At 40.6% G+C, this 26,499-nt stretch overlaps 1 protein-coding gene across 1 annotated transcript in view; it reads left to right on the top strand.

Annotated features, from left to right (window-relative positions):
- The window catches only part of cadm1a (cell adhesion molecule 1a), a 727,233-nt gene that overhangs the window by 601,822 nt on the left and 98,912 nt on the right, over positions 1-26,499 (top strand). The window contains exons 4-6 of the mRNA XM_034684397.1: positions 2,452-2,604; positions 8,764-8,901; positions 21,539-21,697. Coding sequence (XP_034540288.1) covers positions 2,452-2,604; positions 8,764-8,901; positions 21,539-21,697 — 450 coding nt within the window. The remainder of the gene's footprint in view (positions 1-2,451; positions 2,605-8,763; positions 8,902-21,538; positions 21,698-26,499) is intronic.

The following is a 26,499-nucleotide window of genomic DNA, read 5'->3' as shown; positions in this document are numbered from 1 at the left end:
TTTCTGTCTTTTTCTGTCTATTTGGGAGTGTTGTATGTCAGAAAAGTCCATGTTTAATGCTTTAAGCTTTGAGTAAAAAGCAGAGCCAGAGGAAGAGTACACAGATCTATCGTAAGAGAGTGCAGAGTGCAAAGAGCCTGGAGTTGCTGTCAATCAGAGCAGAATTTATCAGCACATCAAAGCGGGATGGAGACGGGTGAGCTTTCATCTTAACCACATGTTGTCATTCCACATTACAGCTGATAGAGCTAGCTTAGGTAGGTGGGCAAACAAGGTAAGGCAAGATGAAAGTGGGTGCAGACGAGGAGGAGGCAGGATTTATGGATTTGTCCTAGTACTGCTGTAGGCCAACTAAAGGACAGCCAAGGTTGAGGCTTCTGTAAATGCTGACCATGTTGCTAGCATGTGTGGTGCGTCTGAGGCACTTTTTGTATTCCACAGGAGTGGGTTATCAATGTGGAAACTGTGTCCTGTGCTTTGATTTTCCTCTCTTCCATTGCTGCTTTCGGTGTTGCATCATTTTATGCTGTGATTGATTGTTGACGAAAACAATTGACTTTCTAGCTCCCAGGAAAGTTATTTGAAGCATCTCTGAAAACGCGATGCACTTCAGGCAGTATTTTCCTGAAACCTATATGAAGTGATGAAATATTACTTCTTACACCACCAAGAATACAAAAAAAGCTCGACTGCTTAATGCTTTTGGGTTTAGTCTGGTGATTACGCGTGGAAGTGAAACAACCCAAAGTTCAACTCGGTTGAATCACCATCGTTTCTATCAGTCATAACATATCAGGGGTCTAAAGCAGGGGTTCCCAAAGTACGGGTCGGGACCCCCTAGGGGGTCGCAGGACACAAATGGGGAGTTGTGAGATGTCTTCCAGAATGCTTTTTTTTTTGTAACTTATCTGAAAATAGTACATTTTACCCAAATATAGCAAAAAAAATATTCACAAAAATAGTAGCTAAACTTGAAATAAAACCTTGCAAATAGAAAATGTAATGAGTTTTCTGTCTTTCTTTGTTTCCAGATGTCTCCTAAGTTTAGGGTTAGTGAACAGTTAATTATCAAAAGCATCAGTAGCAGCAGGTTAATTCATAACAGCACAGGAAACACAGACACATGCTCATATAGGTAGGGTGATTTTCTGCAGACCAGCTAAATGAAGACACATTAAATCACTTTGAGGGACAGTGAGGGTCACAAGTCATTGGCACCTAAATTTTGGGGTCACAGGCCGAAGAGTTTGGGAACCCCTGATCTAAAGGTTGTGTTGGGAGAATGAACATTTACCTCCTATACCAGCCTTATCCATCTTTACTTAAAGATATAACAATTCATGGCTGTATGCGTACTTGAAGCACATTTCTATAAAGGTAATGATCAATAGACCAGAGGACCCCACATCTGTTTGTTTCTAAAAATGATCTAGGCGGAGGGACATGTCAAAAAAATCAATACATTTCAATTCAATCTGTCAGTATAGAACTGAGGGATATACTGTATAAAGAGAGAGTGGTAAAGTAAAGCCTCTACATAGAGAGTGCAATATTTGGACTAGATGGGTTTTCCAGGGTTTAGAGAGTAAGGGCCTGTGTCCACTATTACGTTTTTTTGCTCAGACGGTGTCTATATTCAAAATCAATGCAGTTCAGTTTCCTTGGTGCAAAAAAGTCCTTGGTGCCAGCTGTCTGTGTTACTTCACTTACAGCGTTCTTAGTAAGCAGAAGTGCTCAAAACTGCAGTTCATCGAGCGTCCGTTTGAGGCTGGCTGCAGAAACACCGGAAACCACATACACACCAATTCAAAGAAGACGATCTTCACAGCAGAAATAAACATGTTTACAGTCTGGTCATGTTAATATTGGTGGTTTGATCCCCACCTCCTTCCATCTATAGGACAGAGTGATCTTCAAAGAGATACTTGTATGAAGTGTGTGTCATTGGTGCATCAGTGTAAAGAACATTAGATCAGCACCTGATTTTCATCTTGTGTGAAATCCTCCAACATCTCTGTATCAATGTGTGTCAGTGGGCTTGAGATCATGCAGGGTGAAGCACTTTCAGAAGACCAGAAATGTTAGTCGAGTCCATTTACCTCAAAGTGTGCGTTAAAGTAGAAATGGTTGCAGTACAGGTCTTGCACAGCATTACCAAGGAAGATGCCATGGTAGTAGTATCTGCTGATGTGTCTGGGTCATGAACCTCAAACACTCAACTGTTGCAAAGAATGCAACACTAAACACAGGTATATGGTTCTGCTTTATATGTCAGCATGGCTCACTAAGATTTGAGAACCATACGTATTTAAAGGCTTTACATGTTCTGTGTTTAAGTAAAGGAAAAGAAAAAGCAGAATGTGTCTGAATAACAACAACAACATGTTTGCGACCTGTATATGTAAATAGCAAATAAATAATAAAATCTGTTTTGTGTTTTTATCTCCACAGCACTGAAAGATGTTCGCTTTCAGCTGGTGAACTTCTCAGACAACGAGCTGCGGGTGTCTCTGTCTAATGTCTCGCTGTCAGACGAGGGTCGATATGTTTGCCAGCTCTACACAGACCCCCCGCAGGAAGCCTACGCTGACATCACTGTGCTAAGTACATCTGCAGAACCCACACACGTACACACACAAAGACTTGATGTTATTCGTAGCAGGGAGGTAGAGACGACTAATCAACATTTAGACCGGGGAAGACATTCGCATTCATATGACGAGCAACATGTTTGACAGCTCCCTGTGAAAGCTGCAGGAAGCTCTGACAGCAGCCACAGTCAAGAGAATCATGTATTTTAGAGCTGCTTATTAAGTCTCGTCATGATGCTGGTGCTAGTAGTTCAGACGCTAATGTGCAGTAGCTGGGTTTTATATAAGGGAGTCTAAAAAGATCATGACTCAAGTTTACATAGAGACTGCAGTGTTAAGGCCACATTATGTAAAGGTAATCGTTTCACTCGTGTAGGGTGAAGTTTTGCATGAGCCTAAAGAGATATTCCTTTATTCTTCTCACAACGGGGAAATTAAAGTGTCACAGCTGCAAAGTAGACGGTGCAAAACAGAAGAGAATACAAGAGCGTATCAAATAGTAATTATTAAAACATTATTAGCAATTAAAAAAGTAAATTAGCATATCTTTAGAAAAGTATGTACAGAACTAAATAAGCAAATTTACAATATATATACAAAACCAGAGATACATTAAGAAATGTGCACAGAAGTAGCATGGGTGAATAAAAAACAATGAATAGAACTCAGAAGCTTGGTAGAAAATGTATTGCACATGTAAGGAGTAGGGTGGCAAAATTCCAGGAATTTTCAAAGTTGGAAACTTTCCATGGGAATTAATGGGAATAAACCAGGGATTTGCTAAATTGAAGGTTGGCTCTTAATAGGGAACTTAAATGTAGTTGGGGAAAATATAGTTTAGCATAATCCTGACTAAAACAACCAGATTTCATGCAAGTACAGTTGAATATCTATGCTATTCCTCAATCACATGCACATAGCACACTGCTTACTGCAGGGCTATTGAGACCACGCCCCCTACATGCACTGTGCATTTCTCCATCACATGAAGCACAGATGATTTATAGAATCATGCAGAGGCTTGAGAAGCTTGAGGGTTGCATGTTTTTTGTTTGCATGTTGAATGGGACTCTGTTGGGATTGCATTTTTGTTAATTTTTGAATGGGTTGGGTCAGGGCCAAGGGGATGAGTAATATTTAACTCAACATTCATGTTTTTGTCCTTCAATGACAATTTACAATTTGTAAAGTTCTACTTACAAATAAATCAGTTTTAATTGTATTATTTTGGATGGATGTCTGCTTCTAACAAAACAAATATTTAAGCCTGGAATTGATACCTTTCCATTAAATTACCCTCAACTCACAGTTAATTCCCATGGAAAGTTTCCAATTTGGAATATTTCCAAAATTCCCCAGCTTAACTTCCCATGGAACTTTACCAGAAATATTCCACCCCTTTGCAACCCTAGTTAGGAGTGAGATGAATAATAATAATTGCACATGAATAAATGGACGGGGGAAATATTGCACTTAAATATGTTGAGATTATTGTTATTGATTATAAAGTCTGACCACTGCAGGAAGAAAAGACCTGTGGTATCTAACTGCGGTAATGTTTTGTTAGTGTGCATGCAAATACACTGTGTATGAGTAATGTGTATGAAGGCTGTGTGACCCTGCACCTGCATGACATGCAGTAACAGAAACAACATCATTATATGAATTCCATTTTTTTATGAAAACAAGAATCCAACAGGTGTACAAGGACACTTAGAAGACAGTTTAAAATAAATAATGTGTCACATTTGTTTTTAAAGTGGATTTAATATCACACTAAACTATAGCCAATCACTTGAATGTAAACACACACACTTCATATTTAAATTCCAAATTCGCTCAACAAAACCTTGTGCTAAAATGTTACGATGAATGAACTCCTCTTGGAGAGCACCATGAGATGATGAAGGCAGATTTGTCCTCACTTCACTCCATGAACTACTCTTAACAGAAGAGCCTGTTAAAGAGCGGCTTAACCTCATACAGTATGAACACGTCTCTCTCACGAACACATACTAATTATTTAAAACCAAGCGAGCTGAAACATTTCATACGTTGTATTTGTGGTCTAAACAGCACTCACCTATAAGGTAACAGGAGATGAAAACTAACATAAGAGTACATTAGGTTTTAATGAGATTATCTGGTTTTTAATGTCCATTTGCTGCTGTAGAGTCTTCACAGAGTGCAGCAAAGAAATTTGAAAGTGATTGGTGTTTTTTGTAACCAAAGCTATGTTATTTTTGATACAATATTTGACCTTCATTAGAAAAAGCAGCTGTAGTAATGTTGAATATATTCAAATTTTCAATCAATCTTATTTGTATAGTCCCAAATCCCAATAAATATTCTCCTCAGACTCTTTCCAAACAGAGCAGGTCTTGACCGTACTCTGTGTTCTATTATTAACAAAGACTCAACATCAAGACCGGATAAGATCCAGTCCCATCTTACAGACAGGACTCAGTCTGATCTCATCTTAATCCACCATGAACAGAGCACTTTGCAGCATTTAGCAAGTTACAGTGGCAAGGACAAACTTCTTTTAACAGGCAGAAACCTCCAGCAGGACCAGACTCATGTTAGACACACATCTGCTGAGACTGAGTTGGGGTAGGAAAGAGGGAGAGAGAAAAAATAAGAGAGAGAGAGGGAGAGATGATAGTGACGAGACGGATAGGAGTAGTGGTAGCTGGAGTCTGGCGCGTCCACAGCAAGGACAAACTTCCTTTAACAGGCAGAAACCTCCAGCAGCACCAAACTAAACACAGCTTTTCTTCTTCCTTTTAAAAAAATTATAAATTGAAATCAATATTTGTGGCGACCACTTCACAAATATTAATGCCATGATACAACATTATTTGAATTTGTCTTTTCAATGTCTTCATTTCTTGGTAACATCATAAATGACATAAAGTATTAAAATATGTCATTTTTTTCATGTATAGGAACCTAACACAGTGTTTGTGGCAGATGTGCTTGACTTCTTTTTACATAATAATAAAATGTGAATTTGTAAATATAGTCAAACTGATCAGATAACTTTCAAAATGATGCTTTTGTCTAGATATACGTATATATATACAAAGCTGTATACTTTGAGACAGTAACTGCAGTGAAAAGGGAACCGTTTTTATCTGGTTATGGAACAGACTCAAATCCACACATCTTTTAATGACCTACAAAAGCAAAGGAGACTATCAGAAACATGACAATGACATCCCTCATTTGTAATTCTTAATGCCTGTGATGCTGTGAAGGGGAAGGTGTCAGACAGGATGACTGACAGCATTTTAAAGAGAAGGCGTCGCTGGCCTTTCGAGCAGCAGACATGCACAATGAGTGATAAATGTCAGTGTTTAGAGGCAGCAGGATCACATTATTTGCACATGTACAGGACAAAATCAGCAAAGAGATAAGAGGCATGAATTTGTCACTGAAATCAATACAAATAGAAAGTTCCTCACAGGAGGTTTAAATTATGTTGACTTGTATTTATTTATTTATTTTTTCCTTGTGTTTTGTATATTTTTTTTATTCACATTTAACATTATACACATGAACACCAAAACAAACAAACAATAAAACAATAAAATACATAGGACAATTAAATTAACAGTAGCACAAAACAACAAACAAACAGAACATTAATAAAGACTTATACAGACATTAACTCACTCCTTACACCGACAACCTACCTCTATAATTTTATATTTTTTCTTCTTTAAATAAATGTTAGCTGTAAAATAAAAAAAATCAAAATAACATAAAATCTTTAATCACAAATTGAATGTTGCACTACTCTAACGAGTACATCCTAGTTCTGCTATATTTATTTATTTTTATTCATCACCACCTCAGTGCCCAATAAATAACAGGTACAGTAAAATGAAATTTCAACTAAAAGTTTTTAGAAAAAAAGAAAAGAAAAAAGAGAGGAAAAAAACGTACAAACTAAGTGTGTGTAACATATAACACCACATGTTTTCAGAAATAAATATTTTCTTTTTCAAAGGTTGATGATTTTTCCAATTTCAAATAATATTGCAGTTTGTCACTTCAGTGTTTAAGTGAGGGAGGACATGTAGCTCTTCAGTGTTAGAAAGTAACTTTCTTAAATACAATAGAACTCCGAAACATTGATTCTTTCCCCCATTTCAAATCATAACTCAAAACACATCTGTTTAAAACTGCCAACTCCTTCTGACGCCAATTCACTTTTTTTGATTTTGATTTTATTTCCTTTAAAGGTGACATATCATGCAAAATTGACTTTTTAATGGTTCTTTACCTGAAATATGTTTCCCTGGCATGTCTACAAACCCCCCTAGAATGAAACAAATCCATTCTGCCCCTGTTTTGATTTCTCCACCTTTCTGTAAATGTGTGTGAAACGAGCCGTTTCAGACTTCCGTGTTTTTGTTACGTAACAACAATATCCGGTCTGTCACGGAGTCAGAGCTCGGAGCTTGTTCAGCCCATAGACTGTATAAAATAATACTGAATCCCTCCTCCGTTTTTCATTACCTGCACAAATGTGTGCTAACAAGGAGCTTAGGAGGGAGGCATGCTAGTTGTAGGCTGTCTTAATAAACACAAAGGTCGGTTTGACTCCCCACGTCTGCAGATTTGAAGATCTAGTGGATGATTTTTATTTGTCATGGATAAGTGCTAGCGCTAATTAGCATAGCCACATAGCTATATGTTCGTAGCTGTAGCTGTAGCTGTAGCTGTAGCTGTAGCTGTAGCTGTAGCTGTAGCTGTAGCTGTAGCTGTAGCTGTAGCTGTAGCTGTGTACCAAGACACACGTCGACATACTGACAAATAAAACAACAAGAAACACTAAATCTGTGACCAATCCTTCAGAAAAGGTCCCACTGCCTTTCTGGCAGAGGTCGGTTTTACTCCTCACGTCTGCAGATTTGAAGATCTAGTGGATGATTTTTATTTATCATGGATAAGTGCTAGCGCTAGTTAGCATAGCCACATAGCTACATGTTCGTAGCTGTGTACCAAGACACACGTCTACATACTGATAAATAAAACAACAAGAAACACTAAATCTGTGACCAATCCTTCAGAAAGGTCCTGCTGCAGGCGCCTCTCCATCAGGATCAGATTCTGGATCAGATTCAGAGGGTTGAAGTAACGCGGTCTCTGTGCAGCCGTGTATATTCAGCCAACATGTAAACATTAGATCAACGTGCTGGAAAGCCGAGGCACATCCACTTCCGGAGGGGGCGTGGTCAGAGGGAAAACAGAGTGTTCTGATGAGGAATGAAGAAGAGGACTTTTCAGGCATGCCAAAATCTGATTTCAAAGTGTTTTTTTGAGCATAAACTTTAAAGACATGTTTTGGGGACCTCTTAGACCAATATATATTGATGAAAAAAGCATGATATGTCCCCTTTAATGTAAATTTGTGTATGTGCGGTGTCCCTGAGTGCAGAGAAAAGTGCCTTTAAATACAATTTATTATTATTATTTTTATTAAAAAAAGAATAACCATGCTTCGTGGATGTCTAACTCTTACATGAGAGACATCTTGAAACATGCAAATATAAATACTGAAATTAATTTCCACTCCCAAAACTTCAGACAACCAACGCTCTATTTCAACCAAACCTTCTGAACTTTACTACAGCTCCAAACTGCATGAATCAATGAATCTGTGAGTCCTCATTTCAGACAATTCCCTGAAGCATTTTTGTCAAACTATTTGATTCTATCTTGTGCACAGTAAATTCTGTACATTATTTTATATTGGATTAAAAGCACTTTTTTGTTGACTGTGATATCTTGTTAAATTCCAACAGCACTTCCATCTCAACTTAATATCCTTCCTCCCTAAATCTTGGTTCCATGAATGTTTCCTAGTTTGCACATAGTTTCAACAGAATATGATTTCTGCAAAATCTTTACTTTAATTTAATTTAAATATTGTTTCCTCTGAATCACTCTGCTCTGTATAAGAATGCAGTGACTGTTATTTTAAGTCCAAGAGTAGCATGTTACTCTCATTTCTGCAGCAGTAATGTGTTATGCAGCATTCAATCAAAATGTTCTATGTTCTCTGTCAGTTCTGTTGTGTTTTCATCCTGTGCTTCCACAGGTGTTAGGGTTCTATACTTCCCCTGTGTTTACAGACTTCTGTTTGTGTGTCCTGTCATAGTTCCTCCAGGTAACCCCATCATCGAAGCGCGGGATGAGGTCCTGAGCGAGGGCAACGAGACAGAGATGACCTGCACTGCCATGAGCAGTAAGCCTGCCGCCACCATCAGATGGATGAAGGGAGATAAAGAGCTTCCAGGTAGTTCTGCTCTGCACACAGACGCACACACACTCTCTCTCTCTCTCACACACACATGCACACACAGAAAACCACAGTCATCCGTCAAGACATTTTTTGCCCTTAACATAATATGACCTATACAAGGCAGAAGACCTGAGTTTGCTTGTTAGTCCACCGTGGATTGGTTATGTGTTCAGAGAATCACTCAGCTCTAATGTTCACATATAGAAAACAGAGTGCCTGAGAATAAATAAAGAATACTAATCATAACATTTAATGAACAATTAACTGAGTTATAAATTGAAATTTTCCTGAGAAGACTGACTGAAAATGTCATTTCAGACCTTTGATGTTTGAGTAGTTTGCTTTGGAATCAAAATAACTCAGTATTCCTAGTTTCTCTTTCAGTGTTTTCTAGTCGTATTGTTTCATCCGATAGAGTCTGTGGGTGTGCAGAGTCTACTTTTAAGAGCAGCTAATTGTAATGTTTTGTGTGTGAGTTTGCATCTTATAAGCGCCTTTTGCAGACATATAAATGACCCAATTTTAGGGCTGGTCTCTTTCTTCCTCTGCCGGCTCTCCGTATTTTGTTCCTGCATCAGTGGCGTTGCCTTTAAATGGGGCTCTGCTACAACTTTGAATACTTTCCATTAAAGCAGTGTGGATGTGCGACGGTGGCCAGCGCCTGTTGGCACTGTGACAACTTTCATGCCTTCATCAAAGGTGGCTGAGCTTTAGAAGTCTGCGCAGAGCTCACGGGTGGACAGGCCTCCTGCCAGGCATCTCCACCTCAGAGCCAGACAGCCAGCTTTTTAAAGACTTGGAAACAAAGGTCCTAATCAGGAGCAGTGTAGAAGGCCCCGAGCTGCTTCACCCCTGCACTGCACCACATCACACCCTTAGTGGTCAGCATGAATCTGACCATGTTCCACAGAGCCAAGGTCAGGGATTCGCTAACTAGCTGTAAGCATCATGAAAATTGACAAGGGAAGTTCAGCAGAATCTTTCTACAGTGCTTTGTTTCTTTTATTTCCAGGGTGAACTTATCTGAACTGGCAAACACTAAAGCTGGAGTCTCCAGCTGTAAAATCGGACTTATCTTTAACTGTTTCAATATTTTTGTCATTTTATCGACTGACTGAACTTCAGTCCAGCTTCTTATGTGAACAGTTAAGACTAGGGATGTAAATTTCAAGTATTTTCCCTGATCGATCTTTGGAAATGTTAACAATCAATTATTGATTAAAGCTGGGGTTGGTAGTCAGATTTAGATCCACTTTTTGTTATACTGGTTAAAATTATCTTTATGTCCTGATGGCAATCAATACATAAAAAGAGGTAAAAAAAAAAGCTGCTATCTACAGCCGGAGTAAAACTGGGAAAACACCAACCAATCCCTGCCATCAGGAGCCAAATGATGAAACCAATCAAATCCCGTCCTGCCGTTCTGCCCGCCTCCTGCAAAGCGTACATTTCATGTTTGTTTGTGTTTTTAACTTTCACTATGAGAATGTTTTTGTGTTTTCTTACCGCTGAGTGAGACATGAGTTGACGTAGTGCAGAACACAAACGATGTGCTGAGGACCGGTTTGGAATCAGTCACCATCATATGGTTGTGAATCAGCGGTGCACGTGCATGTGAGCGGGGGCGTCGTTTTGGAGGAGCTCACAGGGGACGGAGTCCTGAGGAAATGCTACATTCAAATTCATGCTAGTTTTCTGTGACTACCAACCCTAGCTTTAACCTTGAAAAGAAATGTGAACTTTTACATATCAAAAACAATGCCAAATGTGTTTTTTCCCCTGAATCAAATCAAAGGAGCAGGCTCATAATCTCTGCAGACATACGGTCATAAAAGTGAAGGCTCAGACTTCAACAAGAGAACTGAACAGAAACAGATTTCAGTTTCACAGTGTCCAGTTTTCTGTCTCCTCGTTCTTATTGAGAAAAAGTAATCATATGAACGTGGTCAGGTGTCAACTGGGAGCGCAACCGGGTCGTAATCAGTCCGGCGGCGGAGTAAAAAAGTGCTCGTTGAGACCTGTCACCTGTGAGCAACACCTTCAGTCGGCTGATTCACATCAAAACATGCTTTAAACTTCAAACACCTCCCTGACAGCTGAACCAAATATGAGACTGCATGATGTTTGTTCCATGTGATAGAAAAATGGAAAAAAGAAAATGTGTTCAAGTAAGTTCTTAACAATCAATTAATCCGTACTCAATCTATTGTTGACATCCCTAGTTAAGACACTATAGTACCCTGTGTTAGGTCTCTTATTCTTTCTCAGGACCATTGCTGGGATTATTCTCCACACTCTGGAGGGTTTTTTCCCATGCATATGTTAAAAAATGAAAAAAACTATAGTAGAATATTAAAAGCATGATTTAGTCATACATTGCCAAGAAATGCAATCTCTCCAGCAGAAATGTTGCCCAGTTAAGAATCTAATCCCTCATCAGGACATCTCAGGGATGTTGAAGACATTTATTTTTGCAGACTGTAAAACGGTTGCTGGAGTGCGTGTAAACACACTGACGAATGGTGCCGGAGCAGCGCGCTTGGTTGCATAAATGAGCAGTGCAACCAGAGACTGCTGAGGCAGTTAGTCACGATGAAATACTGATCCTCTTCAGAGTAAACATCATCTCCTTAAAATGGGATCTTGCCAATGTCTCTCAGAAGCCTCCACATTCTTCATGTTGCTTGTAGTAATACGTCTTGACTTTCTCGTTGCCTCTTAAGCAGAGCTTTAAACAATGCTCATTTGCTTCTTTTATTCAATGAGAGAAAACTATTTGTTTGAAGCCTCTGCCTCTCACCTGTCCCAACTTCTGTTTCCTTTCACTTAAATTCCTACTTCAACAACAATGGCACCCTTTGAAGTTCTTCAAATGATAGATGCAATTTAAAGCCACAACACAATACTCAGTGGTACTCAAAGGGTTGCAGCTCCTCAATTGGAGAGGGCCGTTTGCTTTTTTACATTTCTCTGCAGGTAAAATGCTGCTGCTTGCTTAAACAGACTGAAAAACTGTGCACACACTTTTAAAGATGCATCTTTTTTTTAATTCTACATTCCTACCACCGTCGCAAGTGCACTTTATTTGGCACAACAGTCGTTATATCAACAATACCACACCACCTTTTGCAATAAAGCTTCCATTTGCATGCCTGCTCTTCATTAACGAGTGTCAAAAGACCCCACAGTTTGTACAGTTAACACTGTTGGGGAAATTAAACCTTGTATTGCTCTGCTGAGGCTGAAAATATGAAGACAATGGAGTGCATGAAAATGAAAGATAGAAAGCAAAAGAATAGCTGAGGGTGCCAGAAACCTGACATTAGGGCAGAATTACTTAAATTGCCTTCGGCTGTGGCTCCTTGCCTGGCAGACTTATTTCTAATTAAACATCCCCAGAATTTAACTTAATTACCTTAAGGGATAATCAGGGTCTCTTAAATATCATTTAAAGGTTGCAATTGTCATGCTTGCCAATGTAAATCATTATCTCACCATTATCTCATTCTCCTCCTTTCCTGTTGTTTAGTGATTTATCAACGTTTGCCCCCCGATCTCCAGCTCCTCAGCTCAGACTGCAGTGTAAGCCATGACAGAAAGGAGTTATAGCTGTGCGATTCAGCAGAGCAGGTCATTCCTTTTTGTTCTTTAAGGATATAAGAAAGGAAGATGAGTGCAGAGAAAAGAAAAAGTCAGATAGGTAGGGCACTTCACTGACTGACAGAGAACAGAACAGCCATTAGCCTCAAGCCTTATGAGACAACCACAGGGTGATTTCAATTACCCTGCTCCACCCCAGCAGGAAGACTCCACAATGGGATAAAAGAATATTTTGGGCAAAGTGAAGGGATTGAAGTGGAAAGACTTATATTTTATTTAACGTGAACATCTTGGCTTTCTGCGTTACAAGAATGTGTTTAAACGCTTCAAGATAAAGACCTAAAGATAAAGTAGAGGAGGAAGAAAAGAGGTCTTGTTGAGTTTGTGTTAAGAACTGCAAAACAAGTTTAACTTCCACTTCAGCTTTTTACCCTCAGCTTCTGTTCAGGGACGCTCATGTTACATAATGTTTTTAGTGATTCATCACAAATACTCACTTCACTCATTGAGGATTTTTGTGTAGTTTGCTTTAAAGTCAAATAAACCAAAGCTGCGTCAAAGTTTTACAGAAAGAGAAGAAGTCTGTGAAAGGAAGAGGACAAAATCATCTGGAATTCATGTGATTGAAAACTATTTTTAAATATCATACAACCTGCAGATAAAACTGCTAGTCGACTATATTTATAGTATCACTGAGCGACACCGTCACATCGACGCACAAGTATGTGGTGCTCATGTCTGCGTCAGCCCCTGCTGCCTGGGGCAACACAGAAGTATAAATCAGCCTTTAGAAGACATGAATAGGGATGCAACGATATCAAAATCTCACGGTACGGTATCGTCACGGTATTAAGGCCACGGTACGGTATTATTGCGGTATGTCAAAAAAATAAGATGACTTTGGAAAAAATGTCATAGTGTGGAAAATTTAGTGCCAGGAATGATCAGGATAAACACACTCTGTTACGGCTTGAGCAAAGGACCAGGACCCAAATGCAGAGTACAGAGAAAAAAATATTTATGAAGCAAAAAACCAAGGTTCAACTAAAGCGCCTTGCGGGTAAAAACAACTGAGAAAAAGTACAAAACTAGGAGTAACACAAAATCACCCAAAAAGGGGGAAAAGGTTCTATTAAAAAAAACTCACAAACAAAAAACTAGGAATCAATCCTCTGGAAAATACTCGAGATAAGTTCACAGAAAACTTGGCTTGAATCTCCTCAGGAGCAAGGCTACAACGGGACATGGAGCATGCGGCTAGAGGAAATAATCTGGCACTGGAGGAGTGTTTGGTGGCAGCTTAAGAAGCTAGTGCTGATGAGAAAATCAGGGACAGGTGTGCCTGATGAGCCTCACTCCTGAGGAGACCGGCCCCGCCCCTACCCATGCAACCTGCAGGCAGAGAGAGAGAGGGTTAGGGCAAATAACAAAAAAATCAGGACCATAACACACTTACTGTAATTGAACACAAACATAATGCTCAAATGTTCTAATCACATTTATTACTACCAACTAGGGCTGTCAAAATTGCTCCAAAATGACGTTTGAATATTCGCTCTAAAAAAACCAGAGGTTCGAACCATTCGAATATCTATATCTGTGCATTATGTCAATAACAGGTGGACAAACTAATACAAGGAGACATAACTACTTGTCTATATATTTTTATTCCAGATTTAACATTCCTAAAACATACCTACACATTACAAAACAAGTAAATGACCTAACGGTCTATACCGTAACACTTTTAAGACCGGAGACCTCTCGCTCGCCCCCCTCCCCTCTCTGTGCGTAATGCACTGAGTGAGTGCTGAACAGTCTATGGTGCTGAACAAGACTTGTGCGAGCAATTAAAGGTCCCGACTCTTGTCCCTAATATAGGCAGGCTTCATTCAGTGATTGAAGCAATTATTATTAACATGAATTAAAGTTAAAGTTAAAAACGAAAAGTAGTCCACTTACATTCTTGGCGCTTGTATAAAAAAAGAGGAAAAACTGCATTTTATCCCAGTGTCACTGATTGTTGGGCTCTTTTAGTCCACTGTCAATGTAGGGTCTTAGGCCTGACAGGTTATTTGCCAAAAACACAAGACAGTCCACATGTGAAGAAGACAGTCCACATGTGAAGAGGCCAGTGCTGATCAGACAGTCCACATGTGAAGAGGCCAGTGCTGATCAGACAGTCCACATGTGAAGAGGCCAGTGCCGATCAGACAGTCCACATGTGAAGAGGTTAGTGCCGATCAGACAGTCCACATGTGAAGAGGCCAGTGCCGATCAGACAGTCCACATGTGAAGAGGCCAGTGCCGATCAGACAGTCCACATGTGAAGAGGCTAGTGCCGATCAGACAGTCCACATGTGAAGAGGCCAGTGCTGATCAGACAGTCCACATGTGAAGAGGCCAGTGCCGATCAGACAGTCCACATGTGAAGAGGTTAGTGCCGATCAGACAGTCCACATGTGAAGAGGCCAGTGCCGAACAGACAGTCCACATGTGAAGAGGTTAGTGCAGATCAGACAGTCCACATGTGAAGAGGTTAGTGCCGATCAGACAGTCCACATGTGAAGAGGCCAGTGCCGATCAGACAGTCCACATGTGAAGAGGTTAGTGCCGATCAGACAGTCCACATGTGAAGAGGCCAGTGCCGATCAGACAGTCCACATGTGAAGAGGTTAGTGCCGATCAGACAGTCCACATGTGAAGAGGCAAGTGCCGATCAGACAGTCCACATGTGAAGAGGCTAGTGCCGATCAGACAGTCCACATGTGAAGAGGCCAGTGCCGATCAGACAGTCCACATGTGAAGAGGCCAGTGCCGATCAGACAGTCCACATGTGAAGAGGTTAGTGCCGATCAGACAGTCCACATGTGAAGAGGTTAGTGCCGATCAGACAGTCCACATGTGAAGAGGCCAGTGCCGAACAGACAGTCCACATGTGAAGAGGTTAGTGCAGATCAGACAGTCCACATGTGAAGAGGTTAGTGCCGATCAGACAGTCCACATGTGAAGAGGCCAGTGCCGATCAGACAGTCCACATGTGAAGAGGTTAGTGCCGATCAGACAGTCCACATGTGAAGAGGCCAGTGCCGATCAGACAGTCCACATGTGAAGAGGTTAGTGCCGATCAGACAGTCCACATGTGAAGAGGCCAGTGCCGATCAGACAGTCCACATGTGAAGAGGCCAGTGCCGATCAGACAGTCCACATGTGAAGAGGTTAGTGCCGATCAGACAGTCCACATGTGAAGAGGCCAGTGTTGATCTCTTTTTATTCGCTGTGTTCCCAGCGGAGGAAAAAGACGTGTTCTGAGCGCACTGAGGATCCGGGGACGGAAGGATTTCTCTCTGCAGTCTGCTTCATGCTGTTCATGTGTGACTCCTGTGACCTGTCCCTGACCCGTCATGCAGTGCGCACACTCTCAAAGCAGCCGCCGATGTGTTTTTTTTCCACAGTCGAATATTAATTTTCGTAATCGAATCTCCGTTTTTTTTTTATATTCGAATTTAGAATATTCGTTGACAGCCCTACTTTTCAAGTGCAATGAGCAGTGCAGGCACATCCAGTGTTTCAAGTAACAAGCAAATTAAAAAAAACTACTTTTAAATCCCTCATTGTCCACCACTGAAAACGGCTGCAGGGGGATGATTCATCAAGTGCCTTCTCATATTACTTGTATTCCCCGACTCGTAGACGATCGCGGTCTGGCAGCCGTCATGTTTTCTGCTCGATCGTTTTTGTTAACTGCAAAACCAAAATGCGTCCATACTTCAGTTTAAACTTTGCAGGAGGTTCCACTAGTTTAAGTTTTCCGCTCTGCTCCCCCTCTGTGCTTTCCGCCATCTCTTCTTGCACTGCGCAGGGGATCATGGGAGATGATGTTTGCTTCTCAGACCGGCCCACTCAATGGCGCCAGAAAAAAACTACACTAGCGGGAGTACTCTGAGTCTCCGTTTAATGCCGTCACACGCCACGGTATTATTGTGAGAATTTTGATACCGAAATACCACGATATTTACAATACCGTTACATCCCTAGACATGAATGAAACTGTAACTTAGTAAACCTCCCTAAAACAGCAGTGAGATCTTAAGACAAAGTCCACGAGAAGTAGCTGTGTGAAAGAGTTTTACTATAACTCCAAGTTTCTTTAAATGACCACTGTCAAAGCACACACGCAATGAGCCTCACAAAGAAAAGCAGTCTAGGTACAGTAGCCTGGATGTGTCAGACCAGGTAGACATTTTGATTAAATTGCTTTGTAGAGTATTGACTCCGGGCATATCCTGCATGATGTCTCCGGAGTACCCACTTCAATAGAAAACTATCAGCCCGTGTTATGACACACATAGTGTGTTCCTCAAGAGCTCCAGTCTCTGTACATGAAAAGATGGAAGAGGAGACGCTGCACATTTGGAGAACTGTCAGATGTCGTACTGAAGAGACGAGCCCATCTCCTCTGCATTCCTCCAGGAATGGGCCTCAGTCAGATCCACTTCTATATGGTGCACAGCAGGAGTCATTACTTTTATCTTGATCTAGCACATATGGTAAGGTGTGTTCGCAGCTGCTCCGTGGTCATGTGTAGAGACTGAGTCCAGGCAGGGAGGAAACCAGACGTTTCAGGACTGAGGATCAAATTGAACTCACAATCTTTGCATCTAATTTCCATCAGATATTAAAAACAGGTATCTGTCTGGTGTTCTGGACACGCAGTTGGAAGTCTCTGTCAGCCTGTTTCACAAAGTTTGACTCTCAAGAAACTTGTATGAGTATCTTTGAGACCATGTAGAAGTCATATTCTTCCCACAAATATAGTCCACATATCATTCCCAACAAATAAATGTTTATAGTAATCAAAGATTATTTTCTTACCTCTCCTCGGCTTCCTGCCTTTGAACAGGTTTCAAACCCATAGAGACCAGTGTAGACTTAAATATTTCCTCTTTACAATGCCTTCAATCGCTTTAAAGCGAGGGAGGCGGTGAATGAAGACATCTCTCTTCGCCACTGTTTTATGCATCTCAAAAGACTTTTTGATTCATACAGACCCCCCTCAGGTTCCTGTTTCAGGTGCTTTCATGAATCTGAAGCCTCTAGTGGTATTTATTCATGAAAACCTGTTCCTTTACACCAGCCACATCACACAGGTTTGCTTTCCCAGCATCCAAAGAGACAGCTGTCACCACTGTTGCTGAGCTGCAGAACAGGAGCAGGGAGAATGTGCACTTAGCGCATATTTTAAAGCCTAAATATGAACTGATGTATGCAACTCCTCACATTAAGACAGACTTTCTCCTGCGCCAGCATTTCTCTTGGCAGACTCTCTAACTTTTTTGGCTTCCAGTATTTGTTTTATTGATGGAACACAAACACAGTTGCGCAACACACAGTTGGGAAGTAGGACAAAGAGATACCAATAATCAATCTCTCTTTGCCACTCGGCCGTGCAGCGCCGTCTGCAGCTATCCTTCTTGTTTTGTTTGACTCTGATGAGGTATCCTCTTCATTGCTTTTGAGAACATATTGCCCGTGTGATATTACAGAGCAGGGTTACTTTGCAGGCTTCAGATCTGGCAGTGCTGCGCAAAAGGTGTCCATGCAATAAATCTGGCTTTATAAAACCTAATGAGTGATTCACAGTCGCACAGTAGCCTCTGACAGCAGGCAATTGTTAGCTGACTCACCTTCTCAGACCATTTTCAAGGACACCCTCCTCACTTCACTCTACATATTTTGCAAGGTTGGTGGAAAATAGACATTCTGCTTGCAGCCAGTGGTTGTCTTTGTCGGGCTTTAACAGTTTCAATATATCTTTTTCATGGCAGCCTTGAACACAAAGGTGTCAGCCTTGTTATTTTTCAATGTAGAACATAGTGGACTAACTCTCAGCAGAACAAGTTGTGAAAGTACTCCATCAGAGACATGCTCATGAGTTGAACCGAGTGTCAATACAAGTCAGGTTTAAATCAACTCAATGTGATGTTTTCCAAAGATTTTCACAATAAAAGCATGCTGAATTCAAACGTATTTGTGTAAGACGAGCTGTAACATCTAGTGTTTATGTCCTGTAGGATGGGGGCAGAAGAATCACTGAAAACTGAGTGAGCCCTCAGGGGCCAAACAACTTGCAAGCTATGGAGATTCAACAAATAATGAGGACAAGTAGTGCTGAGTTTGTTCTCAAACAAATACCAAACTTTTACCTCGTACTTCTCGAGGCTTGGGTCGAACTTTGTGAAAGTTAGCAATGCCGGCTCAGAACACAAAGATCCTGCATGGGTTGAAATCTGTGGGCTGAATGGAGACTTGTATTCAGCTTGTGTTTCTTCAAAAATGTGAAAACCTGCCTGTTTTATTTTCTTCTCAAGGTCATAATACACACAGATTAAGTTCATTCAAGGCCTTGAATTGTCTACATGAAAGTGCGTACTGCCCAATGATTCAATAACAACATGTACGAAGCACATCCCATTTGTTGCCTTGGAAATGTATGGAAAATTTTCGCAGAACCACTGACAGCTGTAAAATGTGATCATGTCTTCACAGTGGAGCTGGTCAGTGGATGAGATATGTGAAGCAGTAAGTGAACATTTGGTCCTTGAATTTGATGTGTTGGAAACAGGGGAAATGAGCAAGCGTAGGGATGTGAGGGAACTTGAGATGGGCGCTCTTGTGATTGCTAGACGATTTGGTCAGAGGGTTGATACCTGTCTGCTGTTATCAGTTTTCGTACCAAAAGTGGACCACAGAGAGGAAACCGGTAAACAGGCAACAGGAACATGGTGCTCCAAGGCTTGCTGATGCACATGTAGGGTGATATGTGGTCTGATCCAACAGAAGAGCTGATGGGGATTGGAATTCTGAAAAAAGTTAACCCTTGTTCAGATAGAAAGGTGTCAGAACACAGTGTATCATAGCTTGTTTGGTATGAGGTTGTGTAGATGAGGTAGGGGGCCCCTGTCCACCACTGAAAGCACCTACCATGGGCACAAGAGCACCAGACCTGCACACGGTTACACCAGCTGTGCGTAAGTTTGAATGTAGCCTAGTTTGAGTGTAATTTCTGATTAAGGGTGGAGTTTACACTCTACCAGTGTTTCAGGCGTTGCACCAGCTGAGATGGTTCCAACGTTAGCATAAGTTACATCTTAAATTGTACACCTCACTCTGAGTCGATGTAAAGTGTTCTGTAAAAGTGTAAAGCCAACTGTTTTCAAAGATGGGATCATTTGAAGGATGAGGAGAAGCAGAGAATTTTACCAGCTGTGATGTGTCGGCACAACACTGATCTTAACTCGCACTCTTGTTTCCCACGAGCAAAGATAATTATCGTACATGAGCACAACTTCAGAGTATCGTTAAATTAATGTACCGTATGTTGTAGTTCACGATTTCCCCACTAGATGTCACTGTTGTTATTTTACACTACATATTAATTATCAACATGTCAACATGCTTTGTCATATTTTACTTTTATGTTGCTGTTTGTCGCTTAATGGTAGTTACGACTAGCCATTAGCTTGTTAGCTATTGGGAGTTAGCACTTCATTACAGCCCATTGAGAAAAAATAACTGTTCACTGATTGGCCGATTCGAGTGAAATTATTTAGATTAGATTGGACGTTACGGTCTGCTAGTTGAGATGAACCCATAGACTGTATAAATGATGGACGTAGTATCCGTGACGTCACCAATCTCTCCCTGAAGCGCTGATTTGAAGCCAATCGTCGGCAGCAGCCATATTGGAAATGCTGAACTCAACATAACTTAGTGTGAGGTAAGGAGGCGGGGTTTGAGCCTCCACGCTCACAGTCACAGTGTTCCTGCCGGTCAATCAAGGCATTCATGTCCTTATTTGGGCAAAACTCGGAATCTTAATATCTTCAGAACTGTCCCCCCTGTACAGTGTGTGCCGATAGAGAAATTAGCTACGTAAACCGAAGCTGTTTTTTGAACCAGGCTGTAACCATGTTTATTTCTGCTGTAAAGATCATCTCTTTTGTGGATCTGGTGTTTCTGCAGCCAGCCTCAAGTGGACGCTTCAGGAATTGCAGTTTATAGCACTTCCGCATGGGCTTCATATTTTGAGACCGGAGGTTGCCGCTTGGATGAACCTCAAGTCTCTGTAGTGAAACCAAACAATGACCCAACTTAAGTTACAAACTAACTGGTTTCAATATATGGTTTAGTGAGGACTGTACACCCTTACTTAGGTCTCAACTCATGCAGAGCTGGTGCAACAGGGTACTGGACCACAGAGCAATGGAAGATGGTGGCCTGGAGGAACACAATTGTGTTGACCTGGTCTTCAAATGTCACGCTCTCTCAGCACCTGTGAGATGTGCTGGACAACCAGGTCTGATCAAGGAAGGCTGCAGGACCCGAAGAACCTGCAGCTAACGTCTCGATGCCAGACACCACAGAACACCTTCACAGGTCTTGTACAGTCCATGCCTTATCAGGTCAGGTCTGTTTAGGTCCTGATCTGATGAGAGATGGAAGATGAGTACAAATCATTAGGCAGGTGGTTAAAGTGTTATGGCTGATTGGTGTTTGAACTGTGGAGAGATTCATGGAGAATATTTTCCTTTGAGCTAAAGTGAGGAGTTTCTAAATGACAGTGAAACATAGAAATAAACATTGATGCCTCTTTATGACCTACAAGAGCAAGTTAGATCAACAGCAGCATGACTGACAGTTTCTATAGTGTCATTTTTAATGCCCGAAAGCGTCACAAGGAGGTAAATATCAGACTCACGAGGCACCAATATGAACATGAGCAGAAAGTTTTCACATTTTATTGCTTTTATGAAATCCAGTGGTTTTTCATTCAAGGCTAATCAGCTTTCAGATCATACAAACGCTTGCTTAGGAATTTTGCTCTTGACCTAAGAAAGTACAAACTCGGTCCTGCCAGGGCTCAGAGAGTACTGATGTTCTCTGCAAGGCTGATTCATATTTTAACTGAAATCCAAAATGCACCTGTGAAGCACTTTTTAAGCCTGTCTGTGTTTGATGTTTCCCATAGGCAAGCCCAGAGTTGAGCTGACCTACGACAAGATGTACACAGTAACCAGCCGGCTGACATTCACCGTCAGTAAAGAGGATGATGGAGTACCTGTGGTTTGCATCGTAGACCACCCTGCAGTCAAGGACTTCCAAGCACAGAGATACCTGGAGGTGCAGTGTAAGTACTTCTGCTCAGTGATAAATTAAGAATCAGCAGGCTGCACATTTTTCTGTACTTTTTTTTCAAGTGTCTCATCAGTTGAACTCAGAAAATTGGACTGCAGTAGAGAAGCCAGTTCCATCCCTGCTAATTAAATGGTATAAATTTGCTACTTTTTGCCAACTAAAACTTTGCTGTGCGACATGTATGGCAGTGTCATTGAGGGAGAATTGTTTCCAAGCACAGGTTATAATGAATAAAAGGGGGAAATTGGACTGCAAGTAGAGTGCGCTTTTCCATCTCCACTAATTAAATGACATAAATTTTCAACATTTTCTCCCCTTTGAAACATCGGTGCATGGCATTGTCATCGGGGAAATTATCTCACAGCAGGAGGGATGCAAAGTGTAAATAAATAAAAATGCCCATTCTCATTATAACATATTTAAAGCAAGGTATAAGGTTACCTTTGCAGTTCTATGGGAGAAGACTATCATGTTTTTCTTTTTTTATCACAGTTAAGTATCGAAAACTGAGTGGGCTGTTGTTTCAGTGGACTTTGTTTTACAAGATATCTCTTTGTTTTTATTTCCCTCATACTCACAATGTTGCCTGACTTTAACTCGGGGTCATAAAAAATGTTAAAGCAGTGTAATGCAGTTTGATTTTCAAAGGTTAAACGCTCAATATGTCCTCACAAGCAACCATTAAATGTGGAAGTTCAGTGCAGACATGCTCTGATACTGTCTGTCTTTGCACTGGTCTGCTTTCTCTGCAGTGAAGTTTTTTAGAATAACAGCGGAGGATATATTAGTGCTGACCTGGTGGACTGAACTCTGTGCAGGGTCAAGACTAAAATCCTTTAAGTGCAAACAAAGGCAGGAGTTTTGATCTTTGTGAAAGTGTGTGCTTCTGTGCTTTCCCAGAGTAGACTCCAAGCACATGCACCCAAAATAAGTGTTTATACACACTACCAGACAAATGTTTGGAAAACCCTTCTCATTCAAGGGTTTGTATTTATTTTAATTATTGTAAACACTGTAGATTAATACCCAATGTATCAAAACTATGAAAGAACATATATGGAATTATTGAATGAACAAAAAAGTGTTAAACAGAATATGTTTTATATTTTAGATTCTGTAAAGTAGCCCCCTTTTTCCTTCATGACAGCTTTGCACACTCTTGGTATTCTCTCAGTCTGCTTCATGAAGTGGTCTCCTGGAATGGTTTCTAATTAACATGAGCCTTGTCAAGAGTTCATTTGTAGAATGACTTGCCTTCTTAATGTGTTTGAGACCATCAGTTGTGTTGTTCAGAGGTAGGGTTAGTACACAATGTTCACTCAGCTAGGACAACTTATAGCAGCCAGACTGTCTTTAGTCATTATGAATGCACCTGTGAACCATCATCAGCAATAATATTGCAATCATGGTAATCAAATGTCAAAGGTATTCTGTAATTTGTTTACAGGACTCAAAGTGAAACAGGGTACAAGCTAATGCTGCTTATGAAGGGAATATAAACAGAGACAAAATAAAAGTCAAATGTTACACACTAACAGCAGACGAAACATCCATCAGCACATTAAAGGTGACATATCATGCAAAATTGACTTTTTAATGGTTCTCTACCAGAAGTATGTTTCCCTGGCATGTCTACAAACCCCCCGAGAATGAAAAAAATCCATTCTGCCCCTGTTCTGATTTCTACACCTTTCTGTAAATGTGTGTGAAACGAGCCGTTTCAGACTTCTGTGTTTTTGTTACGTAACAACAATATCCGGTCTGTCACGGAGTCAGAGCTCGGAGCATGTTCAGCCCATAGACTGTGTAAAATAATACTGAATCCCTCCTCCGTTTTTCATTCCCTGCACAAATGTGTGCTAACAAGGAGCTTAGGAGGGAGGCATGCAAGTTGTAGGCTGTCTTAATAAACACAAAGGTCGGTTTTACTCCCCGAGTCTGCAGATTTGAAGATCTAGTGGATGATTTTTATTTATTTATCATGGATAAGTGCTAGCGCTAGTTAGCATAGCTACATAGCTACATGTCGTAGCTGTAGCTGTAGCTGTGTACCAAGACACACGTCGACATACTGACAAATAAAACAACAAGAAACACTAAATCTGTGACCAATCCTTCATAAAAGGTCCTGCTGCCTTTCTGGTAGAGGTCGGTTTTACTCCCCACGTCTGCAGATTTGAAGATCTAGTGGATGATTTTTATTTATCATGAATAAGTGCTAGCGCTAATTAGCATAGCCACATAGCTACATGTTCGTAGCTGTGTACCAAGACACACGTCGACATACTGATAAATAAAACAACAAGAAACACTAAATCTGTGACCAATCCTTCAGGCGCCTCTCCATCAGGATCAGATTCAGAGGGTTGAGGTAACGTGATCTCTGAGCAGCCGTGTATATTCAGCCAACATGTAAACATCAGATCAACGTGCTGGAGAGCCGAGGCCACATCCACTTCCTGAGGGGGCGTGGTCAGAGAGAAAACAGACTGTTCTGAGGAGGACTGAAGAAGAGGGTTTTTCAGGCATGCCAAAATCTGATTTCAAAGTGTTTTTTTGAGCATAAACTTTAAAGAAATGTTTTGGGGACCTCTTAGACCAATATATATTGATGAAATAAGCGTGATATGTCACCTTTAAAGGTGGTGTTTGTGAGTGTGCTGAGGGACGAATGTAGATATGTTTATAAAGCAAAAATCACCCCAGAGCTCAGATCTTCATGAACAATGAGTGTGAAATGTTATAGACATATATTACCCAGCTTTCTAACCAATCACCCGGCTGTACTGCATTCTGATTGGTTGAGCACCCCTAACACCTGTCATTATTTCTAACGAGAGGGACACAGCATATCAAATAAATCTGCAGAAAGGAGTCCAGCACATTTCTAAAGTTTATCATTTCACCTCTTGCTGTTGACACTGTGGCAAAAACGTTTGAGAAAGAATTAAGAAGTAGACAACATGAAGGATGTTTTCATGACTCTCAATTTAGTCGGAGAGCTCAAAATGTTAGATTCCTGGTTAATGTCTGACCAGTCAACATCAGAGGAAAGAAGATGAGAGGAAGAAAACCTCCAGTCTAAAAATATAAGTCCAATGCGGAAGTCTTAAAAACTGCAGTGCATTGAGGATCAGCTTGAGGCTGGCTCCAGAAATACCTGAAACCACATACACACCAATTCATAAAAGACGATCTTTACAGCAGAAATAAACATGTTTACAGCCTGGTTCAAAAGATGAGTGTAGTCTGGATAGCTCATTTCTCGATCAGCACACACTGTATGGGTGAATTTTATCTAATGTGACAATTTCATAGATATTAAGATTACAAGTCTTCCAATGAGAGGCACAGCTGACTTGATTGACAGGCGGTAACACTGTAGCTGTTGGCGAGGAGGCTCAAACCCCGCCTCTTTACCTCACACTCACTCGACACTAGTTATGTGGAGTTGAACATTTCCAATATGGCTGCCGCCAACGATTGGCTTCAAAACAGCGCTTCAGAAGCAGATGGGTGACATCACAGATACTACGTCCATTATTTATACAGTCTATGGTTAATACTTAGTGGCTATTTTTGGGCTGCATAAATCAGTTTTTAATCAGCAAAATCACCTAAATAAAAATCACCATCTGCTCACTATACATTATCCCAACATGTACACACATTCTCACCATACATGACAGTTAAAAAATATATACAAAGCCTTTTTTTGTTTGCTTGTTTTTGTTCTGCACGTGTCCTTAATGCCTGAGCCAGCATTGTCCAAATATGACCAGACTAAGTTAAATTCTTTGAAAACAAGAAGAAAAAAATGCATTACTCTGCATTTATAGAATTGAGATTCAAGTATGTTCTGAAAAATGCTCTCTGTTGCTTCAAAAAGCAAACAAATAAGACATCAATTGTAAAAGGTTTTAGGTTGTTTCTATAGAAAGTGTAAAATAACGTTCCCTGAAATAGCATTGGAAACAAAATGAGAGTTTTTCAAATGCCAGGCTTTTGTAATGTTGAGTTTCAAACCCTTTTATTAATGCAAAATGAAAGCGTATAGATATTTCATGCAGTGTAGGAGCATCCTGTTTAAAAGAATAACTCCTCTGAAGCTATTTGACCTTTCTGGGGGAGAGCGAGGAGAGGAGATCAGCTCATCTACAGAGGCAGCATGGCATTTTGTTGGCCCCTGATAACAGGGAGCTCACATGGACCACCCGGCTTTCAGTGTCACTGTGCTTCATGCAGAGGCCAGCACTGTCATGCTCTGTGCATACTGTAATGGGCAACAAACAGGCATGGCAAGTCCTGCACTCCAGCATCTCCAGATCTCTCAGCCATAGAGATAAATGTTACGTGTGGAGCATGTTGACTGAGGGGGTCACTATTTGTCTGGAACATCACTAGACACTAATAAGGAGTGATTTCTGCTTTATTTTTTACAATGTTCCAATTCAAAATATAGACTATATAACGGGCTGTAAACAAGTAATCAAGTATTGATTCATTGATTGTCAAGAACTTACTTGAAACACGCAATTTTGTTATCAATTTTCTATCACGTGGAACAAACATCATGTGGCCTCATATTACATTCAGCTATCAGGGAAGTGTTTGAAGTTTTTTTTATTTATTTTTTTTATTTAATATATGCAACAGACACAAAAGTGCTAGACATCAAACAGAACACAACAGAAAAACAAACCATAGAACTTGAGAGCAACAACCAAACAAAGCCATCAAGTATAGAACAAAGTACAAAAAAAACAAAACAAACAAAGAGACTAGAAGAAAAAC

This window comes from Notolabrus celidotus, chromosome 5 (genome assembly GCF_009762535.1).
Source record: "Notolabrus celidotus isolate fNotCel1 chromosome 5, fNotCel1.pri, whole genome shotgun sequence".
NCBI classification, from domain to species: domain Eukaryota; kingdom Metazoa; phylum Chordata; class Actinopteri; order Labriformes; family Labridae; genus Notolabrus; species Notolabrus celidotus.
Note: the sequence above shows the minus strand (reverse complement) of the source record. Positions and strands in the feature narration are given on the sequence as shown.